The sequence below is a fragment of the Caenorhabditis elegans genome, chromosome X, assembly GCF_000002985.6.
Source record: "Caenorhabditis elegans chromosome X".
NCBI classification, from domain to species: domain Eukaryota; kingdom Metazoa; phylum Nematoda; class Chromadorea; order Rhabditida; family Rhabditidae; genus Caenorhabditis; species Caenorhabditis elegans.
The window spans coordinates 3,225,562-3,246,693 of record NC_003284.9 but is presented as its reverse complement, the minus strand read 5'-3'; the positions used below and the strand labels follow the sequence as shown (position 1 = coordinate 3,246,693).

Genomic DNA, 21,132 nt, shown 5'->3' with positions numbered 1-21,132 from the left:
AGTGCATTGAGGTGAGGCAGAGCTTTGTGGGTTTTATACGCTTTTTGCACATTCAATTTTCTATTTGAAGATTGATCTTCTTATCTCGTAAATGTATAAGCTACTGAATTATGACTTTATAATTCAAAATTTTTATTTGCAGACTTATAATAAAATTCAAAGAAAAACACCTTACTTTGTCATTGAAACTCAATGAAAAAATGGTTTAAACTTCTTCAATTAAAATTTCAAATAATTTTACATTTTCCAACTTATTAAGTTGAAAGTAAAATCCAAAAGTTTATCTTTTTCATATGTACTTTTCACGACAAACTTCCTTAATGAAGTTCAACACCAATAAAATTTAATTTGAAATCTTTCGTGTTCGACCGCGCCCATCATTCTTTCCAGGTGATTCGTTTTTTGTTAGACGAATCAACCTGACTCATACATATGTCTTGCAATAAAAAAATTTCTATGACGTTATTAAACATCAAACATAAATAAATGAATATATATTTTAATTGAACTTGTAAGGGATTTAAGTTTTCGTGTTAATTTTTTTTTGAATTCTTGTGTTAATAAACTATTTTTTATACTTCCGATTTTATTTTAAACAAAAGCCACCACGAGGTGGCCGTCGTCACCTGCCTCTTAACACATGTGTTCTCTTCTCGTCTCCTCTCTTTCCCGGCTAGTCACATTAGTTTCGTATGTACAAACGACGCTCCGCAACGCTAAACAGAGGGCGATTGTTTTGAATAAACACAATTTGCGCGCGGTTATCCTCCGTGTTTTACTAACCAATGCTCATTGTTCTTTCTGTTTCTGCTAGCCTCTTATTTATTTCGGTGTCATGTAAGTGATTTCTTGTCTCTTCTTCAATTCCTTCAGTTTTTTCTATATTATTCTTCAAACGTCAAAACTTTTTTTTCAGCCACCGCAAAATGAACGATCAGCAGACCAACAACGAGTCAGACCACACGATGAGTAAAAGTGCCAAGAAAAGAGCCAAGAAGCAACAGCAGCAGAAAAGAGCATCCGAGAGTAACGATGAAAAGAATAGCCCAACAAAAAGCGATGCAGAAAATACCGAAGCAGTGAGCACACCCGAAAAAGTTTCCGATTCAGTTGAGCCAGAGAAGCAGGATCAAGTTGATCAACTGGTGCCATTGATTAATAAATTTGACGTGAATGGAAAAGCACTGAAAACAATTGCCGGTCATGGGACAGTTCATTTGGGAGAAATTACGCCGCACAACATTTTGGTGAGAATTTATTAATTTGTTGAAGGAAATGTATGTTATGAAACGAACTAGAATTCATAATATTAAATGAAACCCATATTTTCTCGATCAATGTGAATATGATGTAGCCTTAATTTTTGCGTCTTAAAAAATTGAATATTACTCTTGCACGCAGTGAATGTGAGCCCACTCAATAAAATTCTGTTCCGATTTATATATATTCTGTGAATGGCTAAAAAAGCAAACCTAGGCCGACTTTGCTGTTCATTTTTGAAGCTTTCAACATTGCCCTGTATTCTGTACCTGTGAAAATTGTGTAAATTGGCATAGAATGAGCTGTTAAAATACGTTGTAGCCTACCGAGCATGTCAGACAAGTAGTTGAACTCAAAGTTTGCTGAAGCACACTCAAAGTTTGCTGAAGGTCTTCACTCACTCTTGAACCAAACAGATGATTTTAACCTCCACCTTTTAAATTTAATTTAGCCTTCCCATTTTCATCAGTAAAACGCGATTTCTGAAATCCTATTTGTTTTTCAAACCTCAACAAAAAATACACGAACTTCATAAAACTCGAAACTCGATTTTTCAATTTACTATAATTTCAGCAACTGAAAAAGCTCAATGAAGATGTCTTCCCAATTGCCTACAACGACAAGTTCTATGTGGAAGCTCGATATTGCGGAGAACTTGGACGTCTTGCCTACTACAACGATGTCGTCGTGGGCGCCGTGTGCTGTCGCATTGACGATATTTCAGACGAGAAGTCGTTGTATCTCATGACACTTGGAACCCTTGCCGCCTACCGACAGTGAGTTTTGAGTCAGATCAAATTTACCTTATCAATGACGTTTTTTTGGTACAGTTCTACCTGAAAATGACGGTTTTAATAGCGTTAATTATTATACCAAGGGCGTTTTACGAGGTAATAAAATGTGCTATTTCAGAATCGGTATTGGTACAATTCTCATCGACTACGCATTAAAATTGTGCAATAAGATGGAAGAAATTAAGACCATGTACTTACATGTGCAGGTATCCAGAAAAAAGTGGATCTGAAAAAAAGTAATTTTCCAGGTCAACAACAAAAATGCGGTGCAATTCTATGAGAAGCATGGCTTCACCAATGACGGAATTATCGAGGACTACTATCGTATTAGCCCAAGAGACGCTTACTTGCTCATCAAACGAATCCGCCACTAAACTAGAATAGCTCATTTTGATATACAATATCTGAACTGTTTCCCTTTTCAAAATTACTTTATTTTTATCATAGCGACTGGTGGCATCCAAGCCTGGTCTGCAAGTTGGATCTCTAGCCATTGACAATTGCCAGCATGGTTGTTTTGTCTTCTTTCCCATCTTCAAGCATAACCGTGCCTACCCGTATGAAAACCATGTCTGTTTGAGATTTCCCATTTTTTCTATGCTTTATTTCATGTATCATCATTTTCAATTCTATTGACTTTTTGTTTTTTGGTAACTCTGGTAATTCGATTGTGAATTCTAAATGTCGAGGTTCTTTTATTGTCCGAGCAAATTTTATGTTTTGAATTTTGACTCATAAAAATGTAAGGCGTTTTATTGTTAACAAGAACATGAAAAATCAGGAGAGCCCGGGGGAAAATTTTATTATGCCCTTATGCATAGCATTGAAAGATAAGAAGTTGCCACGATGTTACGAGCGTGCCCAACCCATTTTCTTATTTAACGACTTTGATTGCTATAAGGTTTTCTTGATAGTACTTTTAGTCGCATTACTCCAGTGCTTCTTTTTCATTTTAAGCTGTTGATAATACCCCTTCAAGTTTGCTTCCAAAAAAACTAATATTTTTTATTTAGAAATGAGGAACTGGGTTTTGATTGCGGCCCTGGCCGTGATCTGCCTGGCGACTGAGCAGGAGCTCAGTCACAAGGACAGAATACGCGCGGTTTTGAGATCATGGAGTCCGGCATCGCAGAAGCAGTTTTTCGAGCCAGTCAGAGAGCAAAAGTACAGGACTATGGAAGAAAGGGTTATTTTTGTAAGGTCTAGCAAACAGGTGCGATTCGAATTTTTAATTTCAGTTGGACACCCATCATATTTCCAAAAGATCCATTGCTGAACCACACGTTTTGGCTGGAATGGCTACTCGAGGATGCAACAAGCCAGGGTACACCGGTGAAACTTGCCAATATCGTGAGTTTTAAGATTTATATTTCTAAAATGTTCCATGACGCAGAAATTTTTCAGCCCTCTGTTCTGCTCGCAACCCGTACATTCCGAACAACGACGGATTTGATGACATTGCAATTGATGCTTACAATCTGGCTAATTGCTCTGAATCATACATCGTCGTCGTTGACGAGACGATGCGGAATATCAAAATTGAAGTCGAGACGGCGTCAGCATTGAACCCAACATTCTATCTTCAAGCTGAAAATGGAGATCTCATATTCCCAGACGAATCCATTCAACTTCCAACAATGTTCACTGCAAATTATTTGCATCTGCCTCCCGGACAATATATGCTTGGACCACGAGCCGACACCAGCGAGCAGTTTTGTACAATGATGATGTCATCCCGCAGTAGCATTCATGTTTCCGGTGGATTCACTTCAGGAGATCAAGCCGAGCGTAGTGACTATCCAAATCTCAAGTTTACATATTTCGATACTGAGTCGGTTGTTGCAATTCATGCTCAAGGTTTGGACTTTCCTGGTCAAATCCAAGCAATTGGATTTACCGGTGCCGAGAACCACATCTCAAGATACATTCCAATGACAACCCGTTTCAACTGTACTTATCCATACATCTTGGAGAGATACACTTGCAGAAAAACCAGCAATAACGATGCTGGACACAATCTCATTCAAGTTCGATTGAACCAAAGGTGCTAAACATTCAAATTTTTGTTTTCAGGTGGAGGGTGTGACTAACTCTGGCTACAAGTTCCGTCGTATTGTTCCTTACCAATGCGTCTGTGAGTTTCTTTGTAGTGTATATAAGAAGTTTATATAAGACTTTTAAGAAAAAGTACCTTTTCAGTACCACCAGTAACAACTACTACCCCCGCTGTCCCGACAACACCTGCAGCACCGATAACTTCTTGTCAAAACGGAGGGCAGTTGCTTACTGACTCTAATGGAGTTGCATATTGTTATTGCTTTGGACTTTACTCTGGAAGTACTTGCTCGCAAATGCTCTGTGCTAACGGAGGTACAATTCATCCTTGAAATTATATATTTTTTATAATAACTATTAAGGTTTCTTGCCGACTCCAACCAGTGACCGTTGTCAATGCCCAGAAGGATTCAGTGGCTTCCATTGCCAGAATAGTATGCACTAGTAAAAATTATCTGTTAAAACATAATAACTTTGCAGTCTTGTGTACCGACATGTCAGGCTTTGACTTCAACGCTGAAAACCCAACTCTCACCCTTGTCATCCGATCAAGAAGCCAGCTCTCTGCAGTTATTGAACAAGCAACTGAGTCTGTTCAAAGTATTGTTGATCTTCTCGCTAGTGAACCTGGATATCTATCAAAGTTCATTGTTGTTCTTTTTGATAACGGAAGTGAGTTTTGATCTAAAACATATTTGACATGAAAGTGTATTATTTCAGAGCTCTTGGTGAACAGACAATATGATTCATGGGACGCTGCAATGGTCGATCTTACAAAAGCTATCCATTCCGCTCCAAGCGAAGGAGGATGTGATGATGTTGTCATGTCTGCTGTTGCGTAAGTTCACTGGTATGTAATAATGTTTAAAAATGCTAATTCATTACAGATCTGCACTTTCTCTCTATCCAACAAACAAATCCCCGATCTATGTGATTACGGACGCCACTCCAAATGATAGTGCTGAGAAGGAAACTGTGTTCCATCTGGAATCTTATTGGAGAGCACCGGTAAATAACATGAAAGCAAATAATGTTGACTCTATTTAAATTTCAGATCTACTTCATTTACGTTCAACCATCTCCAGCCGATGGATGTAACTCATCTCCAGATAACTCTGCATATAGAGATATGGTGGACATGGCTGCTCGTTCAAGTGGTAACACTTTCTATTTCAGCGACAGAAGCACTATTTCGACCGTAAGTCACTTCACTTTATATCTCCCATATCAATTAACTTTTATAGTTCTTCTACCGACACATGCTTAACACCTTGTTCCGATCCCAACTTGTTCTTTCCGGAGATTACTCACACTGCTCCAGCCAGAATCTGTACAAGTCAGCTGCCTTTGATCTTAGCGTTGACTACGTTACAATTGTAGCCACTGGAACAAATTTGACTCTAGTTGTGACAAGCCCAACAGGACAGTATCCAACTTTCAACACCGCCTTTTCTGATGGTGTGAACTATGTTTGGACGTATAACTCGCCAGTTGCTGGTCAATGGTTCTTCTCTATCAGATCACTTGAACCAGAAGCAGCTTGCACGTTTAAGGTTTATCAGAAGAAGTTCAACTTTGGCGGACAAACTCAATACAGCCCCGACTATGATATTTTCTGGTCATTCGCTTCTACTCTTACTTCGGCAGCAGGAGTTCTACGTCAGCCAGTTCTTGGATTTGATTCATCTCCAGTTTTCCATGTTACCAACTACCCTCAGTTCCTCTCAATGGACCGTGTGCATGCCAATCTTCAGATTTATGCTATTCGTGACGGAGTTCAAACCGAGGTTTACGGATCAAGTGGAATGTACAGAGATGCCTGTGAATTCAACTTCTACTTCCCACCATTCACTTGCCGTGTTCCAGAAGAAGTTCTTTACTTCAATTTCTTTGCTCGTGATAATAATGACATGGCTCTTCAACGTGCCGGAACTATGTTCTGTGCTGCCGTTCATCCTACCCCGCCACCAGATCATCAATGCCAAAATGGAGGAGTAATGAACCCATCGAACACCACTTGCTTCTGTACTCCGGAGTTCACAGGAACGTACTGTCAGAACATTATTTGTTACAATGGAGGAACAGCTAGCGGAGATCATTGCGTCTGCCCACCTGGTTACGCTGGTGAGAGCTGTGAGATGGCAAGATGTATTGAAACAGGACCAAATCCTGAATTCATCCGTTATGGAGTTGACATGGTGTTTGCCGTTGAAATCACTCAGAATTCTATTGCTTCACTTTCCATGCTCAATATCAACTTCCAAGAAATTCTCCGCGACGTTCTCATGCAAAATCGTGGATGGATTAGAAACTTTGTTCTGGTCGGTTTCAACTCTACATGGGGAGGACCAATTGCTGAATCACCAGCTGATAACCTCACTGCAATCACCACTGCTCTTCGCACTCTTGCTTCTTCAGTTCCAGCCGATACTGGATGTACTGTCAAACTTTGGGATGCTTTGAATTATGCCATTTTCTCCAGACAAATGGCACCGGGATCTTTTGTAGAAATCTTCCAAACCACTCCAGAAGATGATACTGATACTCGTTCGCTTGGTCTTTTCTATGATATGTCTAGAACAATGGAACTGGTTCTTTACGGTTTCTTGACTTCAAATCCACGTTTACAACCGGAAGGATTTGTTTGCAACGCCACCGTCGAAAACTATTATACTCTTCTCGGAATTGTCAGTGGATCTACCGGAACTACTTATAGCCTGCAAGCAAATGAAATTTCTAATGCTGTCAGACTCATTCCACTTCAGTTCTCTAACGGACAAGTCACATTCAACGCATTGGATGATTGTAGACACGACGATGGACTTATTACATACTTCCCTGTTGACGCATACACTCAAACAATTCAAATCCAAACATTTGGTTATGGAACAACTATCCAAGTGTATACTGGTGCTGGTGTTATGGCAGAAGCTTTGGAACTTTTCTACGATGACTTTACCGGTCAAAGCGTGTACGAAATCAGAAAGGCTTGTGACGAAGGCTGGGAGCCAATTGGACAATACTGTATCAAGTTTATGGCAACTGTAGAAAACATTCTTCCGATGCCACAGGCTAAGGCTTTCTGTGCCTCAGCTGGTGGATTCCTCGTGGATGATCTCACTGACGACAAGAATGGCTTCTTGAAATCAGTAGCTGCAAACACTCAATTCTGGACCGGACTCTTCAAAAACAATGATGGACAATTCTATTGGGATCGTGGAACAGGAATCAACCCGGATCTTCTCAATCAACCAATCACATACTGGGCCGATGGTGAACCAAGTGACGATCCAACACGTCAATGTGTATACTTCAATGGAAGATCGGGCGATGCTAACAAAGTCTGGACAACTGATACTTGTGCAGAGCCAAGAGCATTTGCTTGCCAAAAACATAGATACGATGCCGATCATAGACCAAACGTTATTGGAGACGATGATCTTCCTGCTGGATGGTGGTATGCTAAAGTAAAGTCCAATCCTCCTTCCGGATACCCTAACATGTGCACCATGAGCGTTCGCGTTCAGTCTAGCCTCCAGATTGTGACTGGTTTCTCGACAAAAATTGGAAACGATTTCCCACTTCCTGATCCAATTCAGGATTCTACAGAAAATCGTCTTATCAGTTACGTTCACTCAGTTGATAACGAGAACCGTGTCCCAATTCTCACTGATGCTATTCTGTGGGATGCATATAATGGAACGTTCTACAATGGACTGAAATATCAAGTTCGTTTTGGATGCCAATTCGCTTGGGTGACTCAGGACTTCCCATGTCCAAATGGAGATTCACAAGCAAATGAGTTTGGAGTGCTTCATGTCGGAGAAGATGAGTTCGGAAACACCTTCCAACGTTTGACGTTTGGTCACTGTTCCCGTGCACAAATCACTTGTGGAAACGGAGGAATCAGGCAGAACGGTCAATGTGTTTGCACCGACTACTGGACTGGATCTCGTTGTACCGTCCCAATTTGTGTTAATGGTGGAACTAGAAACCCTGACGAAGCTACCTGCTCTTGTCCAGATGGATATGAAGGACCAAATTGTCAATTTGGTAACACATTTGTATTGAATTTGTTAAATGAAATAATAATATTTCAGAGGTTTGTCAACCCAACGTCCCACAATTGTTCAGTAATGATAGAAAATCATTGCTCATGGTCGTGGAAACAACAAGGCAAAACTCTGACACTGTCAATCAGCTCATTGCCAATCTGAAGAACATTGTTTCAGCGGTAACGAATAATATGCCACTTTGGTTCACCAATTTCGGACTTGTTACTTTTGATAGTAAGCATATTATTCTTGTCCTCTGATACATATCAGTTGTAATTTTCAGCCACTGGAAGAACATTTGAAAAATTCGACTACACTTCCATCGATGATCTTATCACCGATCTCACCACACAATCTAACGCCATTTCTACTGATGGAGTTTGCAGTATGCCATATCTCGGGTAATCTAGTTTTTCACTAATTTTTTGTATGGTTTTAACGTTCAGAGTTCTTGCGCATCTTCTGGAACATGATGATGTTATTGCTATGCCGAATAGTGAAATTTTCTTGGTCACTCCTGCTGGACCAAGTGACCTCGGAAACTATGTTGAAACTATGGAAGTTTTGTTTAACACTCAAGCACACGTAAGTAACAGCTAACTCGATGAATCATACATGTTCGAATTTTCAGTTGCACTATGTCGTCTCCAAGACCGCAAACTGTGCAACATTCGATGGTGTCAATAATGTCAGAGACATGACATGGCTTGGATACGGATCAAGCGGAAACATCTTGTTCACTGATCCTGCAAACATTGTCAACGTGAGTGTAGCATTGTTTATCAACTAGTTAGCACAATATATCAATTTTACAGCTTTTCAATTCTTATCTTCCAACTCTGTACGGAGCTTCAGTTCTTCAAGATCCTACCGGCATCACGAACTACACCTGTTCCGATGGATCTCTTCCTTGGTTTGTGCCAGTTGATATCAACACAACATTTATCTACGTCACCACTTCTGCCGAGTTTGGTTCACTTTCTGTCAAGGATCCTCTTGGAGGTTAGTCGTTTTTTTTTAAATATTATCAACACCTCGACTTGTTTCAGCGGCTCACAGTGCTACCCCAGTTTACAACGTGAATGATCAAAAGATCTACGCAATTGAAGTAGACAGACTTGGAGGAATCTGGACACTCCAACTTGTTCAGCCTCCAGGATTGTGCCTTGCACATGTCTATTCAACTGGTGGAGCGAAGGTCTACACAAAGTTCTCGATGCCAAACCCAATCGGAGGAAAGCCTGATCCACTTGGTTCACATCAGGATGGACGTTTCGTACAACCAACAGCTGGTTTTGACAATGTCGCTGTTTTCCATCTTGCTGGCAATCCATTCCACAGAGGACAATTGCAGTATGTAGAAATCTTCGATATTGGAGCTAACTCAATCACAGTAAGCAACATTAAAATTGTCCCTTCACAAGAGAATAAACTCAGAAGTGATAAAATTTCAGAACATTCTCCGATCAGAGCTCTACGTTCGAGCAGGCTGCTCTTACGAGTACTACTCTGATTTGTTCACTTGCAACGGCGACATGATTGCCGTCTATGTTCATGGAGTTGATGAAGCAAACCAAAAGTTCAGAAGACAAGAAATTGTCATCTGCAATGGTAATATACGCTTACTTGTTTAATTGTGCAAGAAATTTTTCAGGACGTAGCCCAACAACCAACCAGCCAGCAACAGGAACAATTGGCCCAATCACCATGCCAACTCAACAAACCGCGCTGACTCAAGGTCCAGTAACTCAGCAAACTCAAGTCCCAGGAACTCAACCAACTCAGGGACCAGTCGCCACGGTAAATTTCAAGTATTACTGGTGATTTAGAAATTCTGAACTTACAGACCCAAAATCCATACACATCCGCTCAGTTTGATGTTGTATTTATGATCGATGGATCACAAAGTGCACAATCCAGCTTTGACTCGGTATACATTATATGCCCTTTATGTTTCCATCATATGAATTTCAGCTCACCAAATTTGTTCAAACATTCATGGTTTCGTTCAATGTTGGCCAGAGTGGAGCTCGTGTTGGATTAATTGTCGTCGGAGGTGATATCACAAACCCAATTCCTCCTGCTGCCAATCTGAACTCCCTCTCCTCTCAAGCAATGTTGAACTCTAACTTGGCCCAACTCAGCGGTGGCTACACTGACTTTGAAGACGCCGGGCAAATTCTTAACTACACTCTTCAAATTGTGTCTTCTCCCGATTTCATGGCGGCGAACAATGGTTACCGTAGTGGCATTAGCAACCATGTGTTGATCTACCTTACTACAACTACTGCGTAAGTGTTCAAAAGATTGCCAGATAAAATTAATATTTTTTAGCTTCGACACCGATCCAACTCCGGCAGCTCAGACAATTCTCGCGCAGAAGCAATACGGAATCATCACTATTGGTTATGGTGGCGCGACTGATAACAACAAGTTGCAAACTATTTCCGGAGGAAGTGCTTGCTCGTTTACAGCTCCAGATTTTGCTAGTTTGAATAACCAAATTAAGACCATTCAGCAACTTATCCTCAATGCCAAGTAAGATATATAAGTGTGTTCATTAAGTGAAATGTTCTTATTTTCAGCGCCAATGGAGGTGTCTACTGTATCAACAACTAAGGCAGTCGACCCGGAAATCACTGAAATAATTTGAATTTTAATAAACTTATCATTATTTAACAATTTATGTGTTGGACCGAAAAATCAAAATTACGAGAGAAAAAATATAATACAAAAGTGAAATGTGATGGCAATTCAATAAACTTTACTAGTGGTTGAACTTCAAGTCGAAATCATCAGAAAGTGCTTGATAATAATTTGATGATACAAAATCGTATTCTGTGACATTATTCTGCTACTACTCAATTAGAATGCAAAGGGCGTGGAATAAATTTTAATACTGTTTGAGATGGCAAAGATAAGAGTTTGCCACGGTGATATGACGTGCCGGACACACTCTCCTTTTGCGATTAAAAAGGGTTTAAATCATTATTTCATGATAATTTCATTAGATTTGCCAGGCTGCTCCTGCCTTTTCACATTCATTTTCAGAACTCAATACCTTTTACGATATTTAGTTTTTTTGGAGTTTAAGAGCAATTAAATTAATGTGAAATTTCAGTAATGAGAAGCTGGGTTTTGATTGCGGCGTTAGCCGTGATCTGCCTGGGCGCTGAGCCTGAGCTCAGTCACAAAGAGAGAATCCGCAAAGTCTTAAAGTCATGGAACCCGGCCAACAGTAATCAACTCTTCCACCCAGTCAGTGAACAGAAGATTCAATTCGATGAGCAGTCCGATCTCTTTGTAAGTTCTAGATTTCGTTTAACTATGTTCCATATATGGTTTCAGGTTGATACTCATCATATCTCCAAAAGATCTATCGCCGAGCCTCATGTTTTTGCTGGAATGGCCACCAGAGGATGTAACAAGCCAGGATACACAGGAGCCACCTGTCAATATCGTAAGTCGGATCACATATGTGTTTTTAAACTAAAAATGCAATTTCTTAGCATTGTGCTCTGCTCGCAATCCTTACATTCCTGATAACAAGGATTCTGACGATATCTCTATTGATGCAACAAATCTTGCAAACTGCAGTCAAACATACGTCGTTGTTGTTGATGAGACCATGCGGAATATCAAAATTGAGGTCGAAACTGAGTCACCATTGAATCCAACTTTCTACCTCCAATCTGAGAGTGGAGATCTGATCTTCCCTGACACTGACAGAAAAACCGTAACTTCCTATGTGGCAACATATGAGACTTTAGCGCCAGGCCAGTATCTTCTCGGACCAAGAGCTGATTCTGGAGATGAATTTTGTACTATGATGATGACCGCTCATACCAATATTCAAGTTACTGGAGGTTTTACATCAGGCGATCAACCAGAGCGCAGCGACTATCCAACCCTCAAGTTTGCCTATTTTGACACTGAATCAGCTGTTGTTCTTCATGCACAAGGACTACACTTTCCCGGTCAAATTCAGGCGATTGGATTCACTGGCGCCGAGAACCATATCTCAAGATACATTCCTATGGCAACTCGCTTCAATTGTACTTATCCATATATTTTGGAGAGGTATACTTGCAGAAAAATTGGAAATAACGATATTGGGCACAATTTATTACAGGTAAGTGCAATGAATTGATATAAATTGCAATCATAAAAGTTCAGGTTGAAGGAATGAGCGATAACGGATACGTTTTCCGTCGTATTCTGCCCTACCAATGTATTTGTAAGTGAACGTAGTTGACAACAATAATCAACCTGAGTAATTTAGTGCCACCAGTGTCTACCACCACTGTCCCTGCTCCAACAACAACCGCTGCTCCATTGACAACCTGCCAGAACGGAGGTCAAGTTTTGAAGGATTCCAGTGGTTCACCATACTGTTACTGTTTTGGACTATACACCGGACGTGACTGTTCTCAGATGTTGTGTGCTAATGGAGGTGAATACTGTAACTAGAGCTGTTAAATAGAAAACGCTATGTTGCCATTGATGTGCTACATGGTTGATAACACAAAGACAACCTTCTAAAAAGGACACTTTTTTGAGCCAGCCTAAATTGGTCATCAAATATTTTATTTTTCAGGATTCCTTCCAACTCCCACAAGCGAACATTGTGAATGTCCAGAAGGATTCACCGGTTTCCACTGTCAAAATAGTAAGTCGCCTCGGAAAATAAACTGATCACAAATGCATTACAGTTGTCTGCCCTGGTGCATCCGGAATTGATTTCAATGCTGAAAACCCGACTGTTACTCTGGTCATTCGTTCTAGAAGCCAATTGTCAGATGTTATTCAACAGGCCACAAATTCAGTTTCAAGAATTGTCGATGAACTATCTGCCGAGCCTGGCTATCTCACTAATTTCATCGTTGTGCTCTTTGATAACGCCAGTGAGTTGATTTGCAACTAATTTACCGGGGTGGCTCCCATAAGCCTACCTTCTTATCAGGAAACGGTAATGCATTATATTTTAATTTTTAGAGCTTTTGGTAAACCAGAGATATGACTCATGGGATGCCGCTATGGTTGATCTACTTAAAGCGATTAACTCTGCCCCATCCGACGGTGGATGTGATGATGTTGTTTTCTCTGCTGTTGCGTAAGTATCGACTAGTTTTTCAATGTTTTACAGAATCTTCATGGTTGTTTTACAGATCTGCTCTTTCTCTTTATCCAACTAACAAATCACCAATCTATGTAATCACTGATGCCAATCCAAATGATAGCACTGAGAAGCAAACAATTGTACACTTGGAATCTTATTGGAGAGCACCAGTATGGAAAATTTATTAAATTTAAAGTTATTCGAAAATACCAGAATGTTTCAGGTCTACTTCATTTACGTGCAACCAGCAATTGGAAGTGGCTGCAATACTTCACCCGATAGTGCTGGGTACAGAGATATGGTCGATATGGCTGCGATGTCCAGCGGAAACACGTTCTACTTTAACAACAGAACCACTATCTCCAACGTATGTTTCTTTAATTCTTTAATATTAATGCATTATATTTTAAGTTCTTCTACGTTCATATGTACAACACGTTGTTCCGCTCTCAACTTGCTCTATCTGGAGATTACTCTCACTGTGCTAATCAAAACATCTACAAATCGGTTGCAGTTGACGTGACTGCTGATCAAGTTGTCGTTGTTGCTACAGGATCTAACTTGAAACTTCAAGTCACAACCCCAACCGGAGCACACCCTGACTTCTTTGTTGCATTCAATGATGGTGTTAACTACATTTGGACCTCCAACCAAATCTTCGCTGGACAATGGTTCTTCAATTTGGTTTCCGACTCACCAAACTCTGCGTGTACCTTCAAAGTATACCAGAAGAAGTATAACCTTGGTGGAATGAGCCAATACAATCCAGACTATGACATTTTCTGGTCTTTCGCAACTACCCTCACTTCTGCAGCCGGAGTTCTCCGCCAACCAGTTGCTGGTTTTGATGCTTCTCCTGTTTTCCATGTTTCCAACTACCCCGAATTCATTTCTATGGACCGCGTGCACGCCAATCTTCAGATTTATGCTATCCGCGACGGAGTTCAAACAGAGGTTTACGGATCAAGTGGAATGTACAGAGATGCTTGTGAATTCCACTTCTACTTCCCACCATTCATCTGTAATGTCCCCGATGAAGTTCTTTACTTCAACTTCTTCGCTCGTGATAACAATGATATGGCTCTCCAACGTGCTGGAACAATGCTCTGTTCGGCTGTTCATCCAACACCACCACCACAACATCAATGCCAAAACGGAGGAGTTATGAATCCAACCAACACGACATGCTTCTGTACTCCACAATTTACTGGAACGTACTGCCAGAACATTGTTTGCTACAACGGAGGAACTGTTAGTGGAGGACAGTGTGTATGCCCGCCTGGATACGCAGGTGAAAGCTGTGAGGTGCCAAGATGTATTGAAACTGGACCAAATCCTGAATTCATCCGTTACGGAGTTGACATGGTGTTCGCTGTCGAAATTACTCAGCAATCTCTTGCTTCAATTGTCATGCTTGACAATAACTTCCAAGAAATTCTCCGCGACGTTCAAATGCAAGATCGCGGATGGATCAGAAACTTTGTACTTGTTGGATTCAACTCAACATGGGGTGGACCAATTGCTCAGTCACCTTCAAATAATCTCACGGCTATCATTGCCGCATTGCACAACCTTGCAACCAATGTTCCATCAGATAATGGTTGTAGCGTCAAACTTTGGGATGCCTTGAATCATGCCATCTTTGCCAGAGACTTAGTTCCAGGATCTTTCATCGAAATTTTCCAAACAACTCCAGAATATGAGCTCGATCAGCGCTCTCTCGGCTTGTTCTATGATATGTCACGTGCCATGGATATTAGCTTGTACGGATTTTTGACTGCAAAGCCAACGCTATTGCCGGCAGGATTTGTGTGCAATGCCACTCAAGTTAACTACTATGTTCTCTTTGGAATGGTCACCAGTTCTACTGGACAAACATACATTTTGCAAGCACTTGAAATTTCCAACGCTATTCGGCTCATCCCAATTCAGTTCTCTAATGGACAAGTGACGATTAATGGCAACAATGACTGTAGACATGAAGATGGCTTGACCACTTACTTCCCAGTTGATGCTTACACTCAAACAATCCAATTGACCGTTTTCGGTTACGGAACCACAATTCAAGTATATAATGGAAACGGAGTTCTTGCGGAAGCCCTGGAACTTTTCTATGATGATTACACTGGACAAAGTGTGTATGAAATCAGACAGGCTTGCGACAATGGCTGGGAATCGTTCGGTCAATATTGCGTCAAATTCCTCACAGTGAATGATGATATTCTCTCAATGCCACAAGCTAGAAACTTCTGTGCTTCTGCTGGTGGATATCTCGCTGATGATCTCGGAGATGATAAAAATAACTTCTACTCTTCAATTGCTGCAAATACTCAATTCTGGATTGGACTCTTCAAAAACAGTGATGGACAGTTCTATTGGGATCGTGGACAGGGAATCAACCCGGATCTTCTCAATCAACCAATCACTTACTGGGCAAATGGCGAGCCAAGTAACGATCCAACTCGTCAATGTGTCTATTTTGATGGTAGATCTGGAGATAAGAGCAAAGTCTGGACTACCGATACTTGCGCTACCCCAAGACCTTTTATTTGTCAGAAACATAGATATGATTCTGACCATAAACCGAATACTATTGGAGATGCTGATCTTCCAGCTGGTGATTGGTACGTCAAAATTAAAACAAATCCAACCAATTCTAACCCACCATACTGCTCTCTGAGTGTTCGCGTTCAATCGAGCCTTCAAATTGTTTCTGGATTCGCTACGAAAATTGGAGATGACAACCCACAGATTGACCCAATTCAAGACTTTTCTTCAAACAGACTTATCACTTATGTTCACTCCGTTGACAACGAGAATCGTGTACCAATTATGACTGACGCTATTCTTTGGGACTTCTACAACGGAACCTTCTACAATGGCTTGAAATACCAAGCAAGATTTGGATGTCAATATGGCTGGGTATCACAAGATTTCCCATGTCCAAACAGTGATAACCAAAACAATGAATTCGGTGTGCTTCATGTTGGAGAGGATGAGTTCGGAAACACCTTCCAACGTTTAACATTCGGACACTGCTCCCCAGCTACAATCGTTTGCGGAAATGGAGGTATCAGACAAAATGGACAATGTATCTGTACTGACTACTGGACTGGATCTCGTTGTACCGTCCCAATTTGTGTGAACGGTGGAACTAAAAACTCTGATGAAGCCACTTGCACATGCCCAGATGGATATGCCGGATTAAATTGTCAATTTGGTAACTATTTTCTTAGTGTCTTTCTAATCAAACAAAAAATTATTATTTCAGAGGTTTGCCAACCAAAGGTTCCACAAATTTTCACCGATGACACTAAGACATTGTTGTTTGTTGTTGAAACAACTAGACAAAACTCTGACACTGTCAACCAGCTCATTGCCAATCTTAAGAACATTGTCACATCTGCCACCAACTTTGCTCCATTCTGGTTCTCGTACTTCGGACTTGTCACATTTGATAGTGAGATAATTGCGTTAGTCTTTAAAATTGAGAGATAATTCAGCCACTGGAAGAACATTCGAGAAGTACAACTACACCACTATCGATGCTTTGATTACCGACTTGACAGCTCAATCAACCGCAATCTCAACTGACGGAGCTTGCAGCATGCCATATTTAGGGTAAAAGCATAATGACTGAATGTTCAAACCAAACTCTCGTTTTCAGAGTTCTCGCACATCTCCTGGAGCACGATAATGTGATTTCCATTCCAAACAGTGAGATTTTCCTAGTTACAGCTGCTGGCCCAAGTGATCTCAACAAATACGGAGAAGCTATGAATTCGCTGTTCAACACCGAAGCCCATGTATGTTTCTTACTTTAATTTCTAGATTGAAACAATTTTGAAAATTTTTAGCTTCACTACATTGTCTCAAAGTCTGCAAACTGCCCAACATTCGAGGGTGTCAACAATGTCCAAGATATGACATGGCTTGGATATGGATCCAGTGGAAACATTTTGTTTACTGATAGCTCCAATATCGTCTCTGTAAGTTAGCAACCCTGGGAAGCTTTTTAAATCTAGTTTTTCAGCTCATGAATTCATATCTGCCATCCTTGTATGGAGCATCAATTCTTCAAGATCCTACCGGACCCGCAAATTATTCGTGCACTGATGGATCTCTTCCATGGTTTGTGCCGGTTGATAGCAACACAACGTTTATCTATGTCACCACTTCCTCTGAATTTGGTTCCCTTTCTGTTAAGGATCCACTCGGACGTGAGTATTACAGAATTGATTTTTATTTTTCAATATTAAATTTCAGAAGCTCACAATGTTGCTCCAGCATATAATGTGAATAGCCAGAAGTTCTACAAGATTGAGGTCGACAGACTCGGAGGTATCTGGACTCTTCAGCTTGTTCAACCACCAGGCCTTTGTCTTGCGCACATCTACTCAACTGGAGGAGCTCGAGTCTACACCAAATTCTCTCTTCCGAACCCTGTCGGAGGAAAGGAAGATCCACTTGGAGCTCATCAAGATGGAAGATTCGTACAGCCAGTGTCTGGATTCGACAATGTCGCCGTTTTCCATATCGCTGGTAAACCAATGCAGAGAGGACAATTGCAATACGTCGAAATCTTTGATATCGGACAGGTTACAGTCACTGTAAGCATTTGTTTTAATTATCGATTTTCAAACAGTATTTTTCAGAACGTCCTGAGATCTGAACTCTACAGACGTGAAGGTTGCTCATACGAATACTACTCTGATTTGTTCACATGCAGTGGCGATATGATTGCGGTGTTCATTCATGGAGTTGATGAGTATAATCAAAAGTTCAGAAGACAACAAATTGTTGTTTGTAATGGTAAGTGAAGTCTGAAGCTCAAATCAGTGAACATTCATTTCAGGACGCAATCCGACCACAGGGCAGCCTATGACTGGAACAATGGTTCCTGTTACTGGATCAATGGCTCCAGTTACGCAGGCTACTCAACAAACCCAAGGCCCGGTCACGCAACAGACTCAAGGTCCAATAACTCAAGCAACTCAGCCACCACAAACTGTTCAAACCCAGGCACCAGTAACACCGGTTCGCTTGAAAATAATGAGAAACAATTGAAGTGTTCTGTTTCAGACCCAAAATCCACAAACTGGTCTTCAATTTGATATTGTCTTCTTGATTGATGGATCTCAAGCGGCCCAGCAAAATTTTGATTCGGTAGAGCATTTCAGAAGTTAGGTAGTTTATATTATTAAATTTTTAGTTCACGAAGTTCATTCAAACCATGATGGTTTCGTTTGATGTTGGAATCGCCGGTGCTCATGTTGGATTAGTCGTCGTCGCAGCAGATCTTAATGATCAAGCGCCACCAGTTGCCAACTTGAACGCAATCACTTCACAACAAATGTTGATATCTTACCTGAATGGACTTAAAGACGGCTACACCGACTTTGATGATGCAGGACAAGTTCTCACTTACAATCTCCAAGTTGTGTCGTCTACAGATTACATGGCCGCAACTGCTGGCTACCGTGCTGGTATCAGTAACCACGTTATTGTCTACATCACTTCAACCACCTCGTTAGTATACTGAACTTAAATTAAATGCAATATTAATAACTTTCAGCTTCTTCACGGATCCAACACCATCAGCTAAAACGATTATTGCTCAAAAGAAATATGGAATAATCACAGTTGGATACGGAGGCGCAGTTGACACCGGAAAGTTGCAGACCATCTCTGGTGGAAGCGCTTGCTCGTTCACCGCTACTGACTTCACAACACTGAACAACCAAATTAAGCCAATTCAACAACTTATTACAGCCGCTAGGTAAGAATGAGGTATATGAACTTTTTGTAATAACAAGTTACTTTCAGCACCAATGGAGGAAACTACTGTAAGAGCACTTAATGGACATTTGTTAAATGATATTCTCGTAAATAAACGTTTCAATTTTCAAATGTTTAACATTTCCAGGATTATACAATTTGACCTTATTTTTTTAACGCTATAACTGAAGAAGTATTTTTTGAACGTCTCTATCCAAAAAATATATTCTCAGTTACGAAACCACACTTCAGTTTAAATTATGAGATTTGTATTTTGACATTGAAAATACTCCAAGTTCTGTGATCGAACGTTAGTTTCAAATTTCTTGTCACATATATCGAGTTTCAAAAGTTTCGTCAGCTCCACCCGCGAATAAAATATCATTGCACGCAGCGGAAAGCGGCAGCGTGTTGTCGGTAAGAAATCAGAATATTTTGACTATCGTCTGCCCTGCCGCATCGTTCACCGCTGAGCTGCGCATCGCAACGGTATTTGCTCTAAACACACAAAACACACACACACATACACACGCATATACTGCTCCAATGACCAGGCAATGGCTCTTTGCTGCTCTGCACCCTCTCCGAACGGTTCCCAAGGAAAACTCGCGCGCGCTACCACCCTCACCGTTCGGAGGCTCTCTCACTCCCCGAAAATTCCAACTGACAGCTTTTGTCTTAGTCGCTGTTGCCTTACCCTTTGCCAAGATACACAATTCCATTCTCGTTCTTTTTTCTTCGCTTCCTTCTTCAAGCCGTCGTTTTTTTTGTTGCGTCTGCGCATTGTCTAGCTTGAGCCTTCCCAAAGCCCACTCGACAAACCACTTTTGCCGCGTTCCTTTCGATCCGATGACATAAGAAATAAGCACACGTTTGTGACGTAACACGCAATATGTTTCTTTTGGCGAGCCAGACATTGAGCTTCTTGTTCTTGCTCGTGTTCCAAGTATCGAAAGATGAGTTCAAGCGTTCCGAATAGGTATTCTCATATGTACTTTTTTTTGAGCTCTTTTCTACTTTCTCGTTGGCAAATGCTCTGGAAGACTCTCACTAACTGATAAGGTTTAGTGTATTCTGTCAAATGTTGCGATTGTATAATAAATGTGTATATTGACAAATGAAAAGTTAAGCGTAACTTTTAACTCAAAATATATTTTGTTTATCATTTCCGATCGTTGGTCAATAACTTGATCCTAAAAGTTATTTGATCCTGTGCTCCAATTTGATATATTTTCAATTTCAATTTAAATCAAGTGATTTTATTGGGTAACACAATCTTTTTGCTTCACATATTTTATTTTATTTGCCAATCGAAACTTGTAAAGTTGTTTTTTTTTCAACCGTTGAATCTAGAAACATTGTGAAAATATTCATCCATAGTTTTAATTTGTGAATATATTATACATTTGCTCCAAGTTTACAAAAACATAACAAAAAAAAATGTATACGAAGCCAACCTATTGTATACCAGTAATTTTCTCTGGTTTTTTGTTGCTGAAATAGAAATGTATGTTGCATATAAATTTATTTATAATTAAAGGCCTTAGATTCACTTTGTTTTGAAAAAAGGTAAATTTTCCAGTTTGCTAAAAAAAAAGTGTTTTATTGTGTGCTCATTGTTTTGCTAAATTCAACTATTATTCCACTTGCACTCTTCCCAATTTGACACAATTTTCGGTCCAAAACAAAACTTTGCTATTTTTCAAACAGTAACTGAACTTTTCTATTTTCAGACTGGATAACTTACCAATAGTTTCTAATTTTTTGTGGCAGAAAAATATTTGCCTGGTTTTAGGGCTATTGAAGTACTTAGTTACCGTATATTTTAGTTAGGTGTGTCTATTATTACTGCAATTTCTATTAGTGTGGCACAAACTACTTAGTTACAAAAGTTATCGCAATAATTTGAGCGTTTCAAAACTCGACTATGGTTAGTGGGAAAATTATTTAAAACTACTTATATAGTGCTAAAGTGAAAAATTATTTCATAATACTATTTTTAAAGAATTTGGAAAATTTTTATTCCAAGTCAAAAAATTGGTTGTCACCAGCTCTGTACCTATTAGAATTG

At 40.2% G+C, this 21,132-nt stretch overlaps 3 protein-coding genes and 1 non-coding gene across 5 annotated transcripts; all 4 read left to right on the top strand.

Moving 5' to 3' along the window:
- Positions 1–692: 692 nt before the first annotated feature.
- Positions 693–2,808, top strand: F40F4.7 (N-terminal methionine N(alpha)-acetyltransferase NatE). The gene is made up of 5 exons (NM_001392743.2): positions 693–837; positions 917–1,247; positions 1,834–2,036; positions 2,173–2,260; positions 2,303–2,808. The coding sequence occupies exons 2-5, from the start codon at positions 927–929 to the stop codon at positions 2,426–2,428; spliced, it is 738 nt and encodes a 245-aa protein (NP_001379902.1). The 5' UTR covers positions 693–837; positions 917–926; the 3' UTR covers positions 2,429–2,808.
- Positions 2,809–3,057: 249 nt separating this feature from the next.
- On the top strand, positions 3,058–10,940 carry irg-7. Of its 2 annotated transcripts, none has more exons than NM_001374988.3 (23): positions 3,058–3,249; positions 3,293–3,404; positions 3,459–4,081; positions 4,128–4,188; positions 4,254–4,424; positions 4,472–4,543; positions 4,590–4,781; positions 4,830–4,947; positions 4,997–5,117; positions 5,164–5,307; positions 5,354–8,162; positions 8,210–8,398; positions 8,448–8,565; positions 8,611–8,749; positions 8,796–8,927; positions 8,980–9,166; positions 9,214–9,557; positions 9,619–9,775; positions 9,819–9,964; positions 10,011–10,094; positions 10,139–10,455; positions 10,499–10,702; positions 10,750–10,843. In NM_001374988.3, exons 1-23 carry the CDS (start codon positions 3,070–3,072, stop codon positions 10,781–10,783), a joined length of 6,654 nt encoding a protein of 2,217 aa, NP_001362066.1. In that variant the 5' UTR covers positions 3,058–3,069; the 3' UTR covers positions 10,784–10,843. The 2 variants fall into 2 exon arrangements, with proteins under 2 accessions (NP_001362066.1, NP_508552.2); NM_076151.7 differs by having other exon boundaries at positions 3,066–3,240; positions 10,750–10,940.
- A 345-nt stretch (positions 10,941–11,285) lies between these two features.
- Positions 11,286–19,193, top strand: hrg-11.2 (C-type LECtin). The gene is made up of 23 exons (NM_001380930.3): positions 11,286–11,467; positions 11,513–11,624; positions 11,674–12,296; positions 12,341–12,401; positions 12,447–12,617; positions 12,762–12,833; positions 12,877–13,068; positions 13,160–13,277; positions 13,333–13,453; positions 13,507–13,650; positions 13,695–16,503; positions 16,555–16,743; positions 16,787–16,904; positions 16,951–17,089; positions 17,141–17,272; positions 17,317–17,503; positions 17,550–17,893; positions 17,939–18,095; positions 18,139–18,320; positions 18,366–18,449; positions 18,496–18,812; positions 18,859–19,062; positions 19,110–19,193. Exons 1-23 carry the CDS (start codon positions 11,288–11,290, stop codon positions 19,141–19,143), a joined length of 6,690 nt encoding a protein of 2,229 aa, NP_001367788.1. The 5' UTR covers positions 11,286–11,287; the 3' UTR covers positions 19,144–19,193.
- A 596-nt stretch (positions 19,194–19,789) lies between these two features.
- On the top strand, positions 19,790–19,932 carry F28B4.8. Its single transcript, NR_070651.1, has one exon. It is a non-coding gene; the product is annotated as an Unclassified non-coding RNA F28B4.8 (non-coding RNA).
- The last annotated feature ends 1,200 nt before the right edge of the window (positions 19,933–21,132 follow it).

What these genes read in the sequence shown, in the direction of transcription:
- F40F4.7 (NM_001392743.2), top strand. Translation starts at nt 927, where the DNA reads ATGAACGATCAGCAGACCAACAACGAGTCAGACCACACGATGAGTAAA. An exon ending in TTACGCCGCACAACATTTTG is followed by an intron (nt 1,248 to 1,833) that starts GTGAGAATTTAT and finishes CTATAATTTCAG; the next exon opens with CAACTGAAAAAGCTCAATGA. An exon ending in ACCCTTGCCGCCTACCGACA is followed by an intron (nt 2,037 to 2,172) that starts GTGAGTTTTGAG and finishes GTGCTATTTCAG; the next exon opens with AATCGGTATTGGTACAATTC.
- irg-7 (NM_001374988.3), top strand. Translation starts at nt 3,070, where the DNA reads ATGAGGAACTGGGTTTTGATTGCGGCCCTGGCCGTGATCTGCCTGGCG. An exon ending in AATGCTCTGTGCTAACGGAG is followed by an intron (nt 4,425 to 4,471) that starts GTACAATTCATC and finishes ATAACTATTAAG; the next exon opens with GTTTCTTGCCGACTCCAACC. An exon ending in TGTTTAACACTCAAGCACAC is followed by an intron (nt 8,750 to 8,795) that starts GTAAGTAACAGC and finishes TCGAATTTTCAG; the next exon opens with TTGCACTATGTCGTCTCCAA.
- hrg-11.2 (NM_001380930.3), top strand. Translation starts at nt 11,288, where the DNA reads ATGAGAAGCTGGGTTTTGATTGCGGCGTTAGCCGTGATCTGCCTGGGC. An exon ending in ATGAGCAGTCCGATCTCTTT is followed by an intron (nt 11,468 to 11,512) that starts GTAAGTTCTAGA and finishes ATATGGTTTCAG; the next exon opens with GTTGATACTCATCATATCTC. An exon ending in CCCAGCAAAATTTTGATTCG is followed by an intron (nt 18,450 to 18,495) that starts GTAGAGCATTTC and finishes TTAAATTTTTAG; the next exon opens with TTCACGAAGTTCATTCAAAC.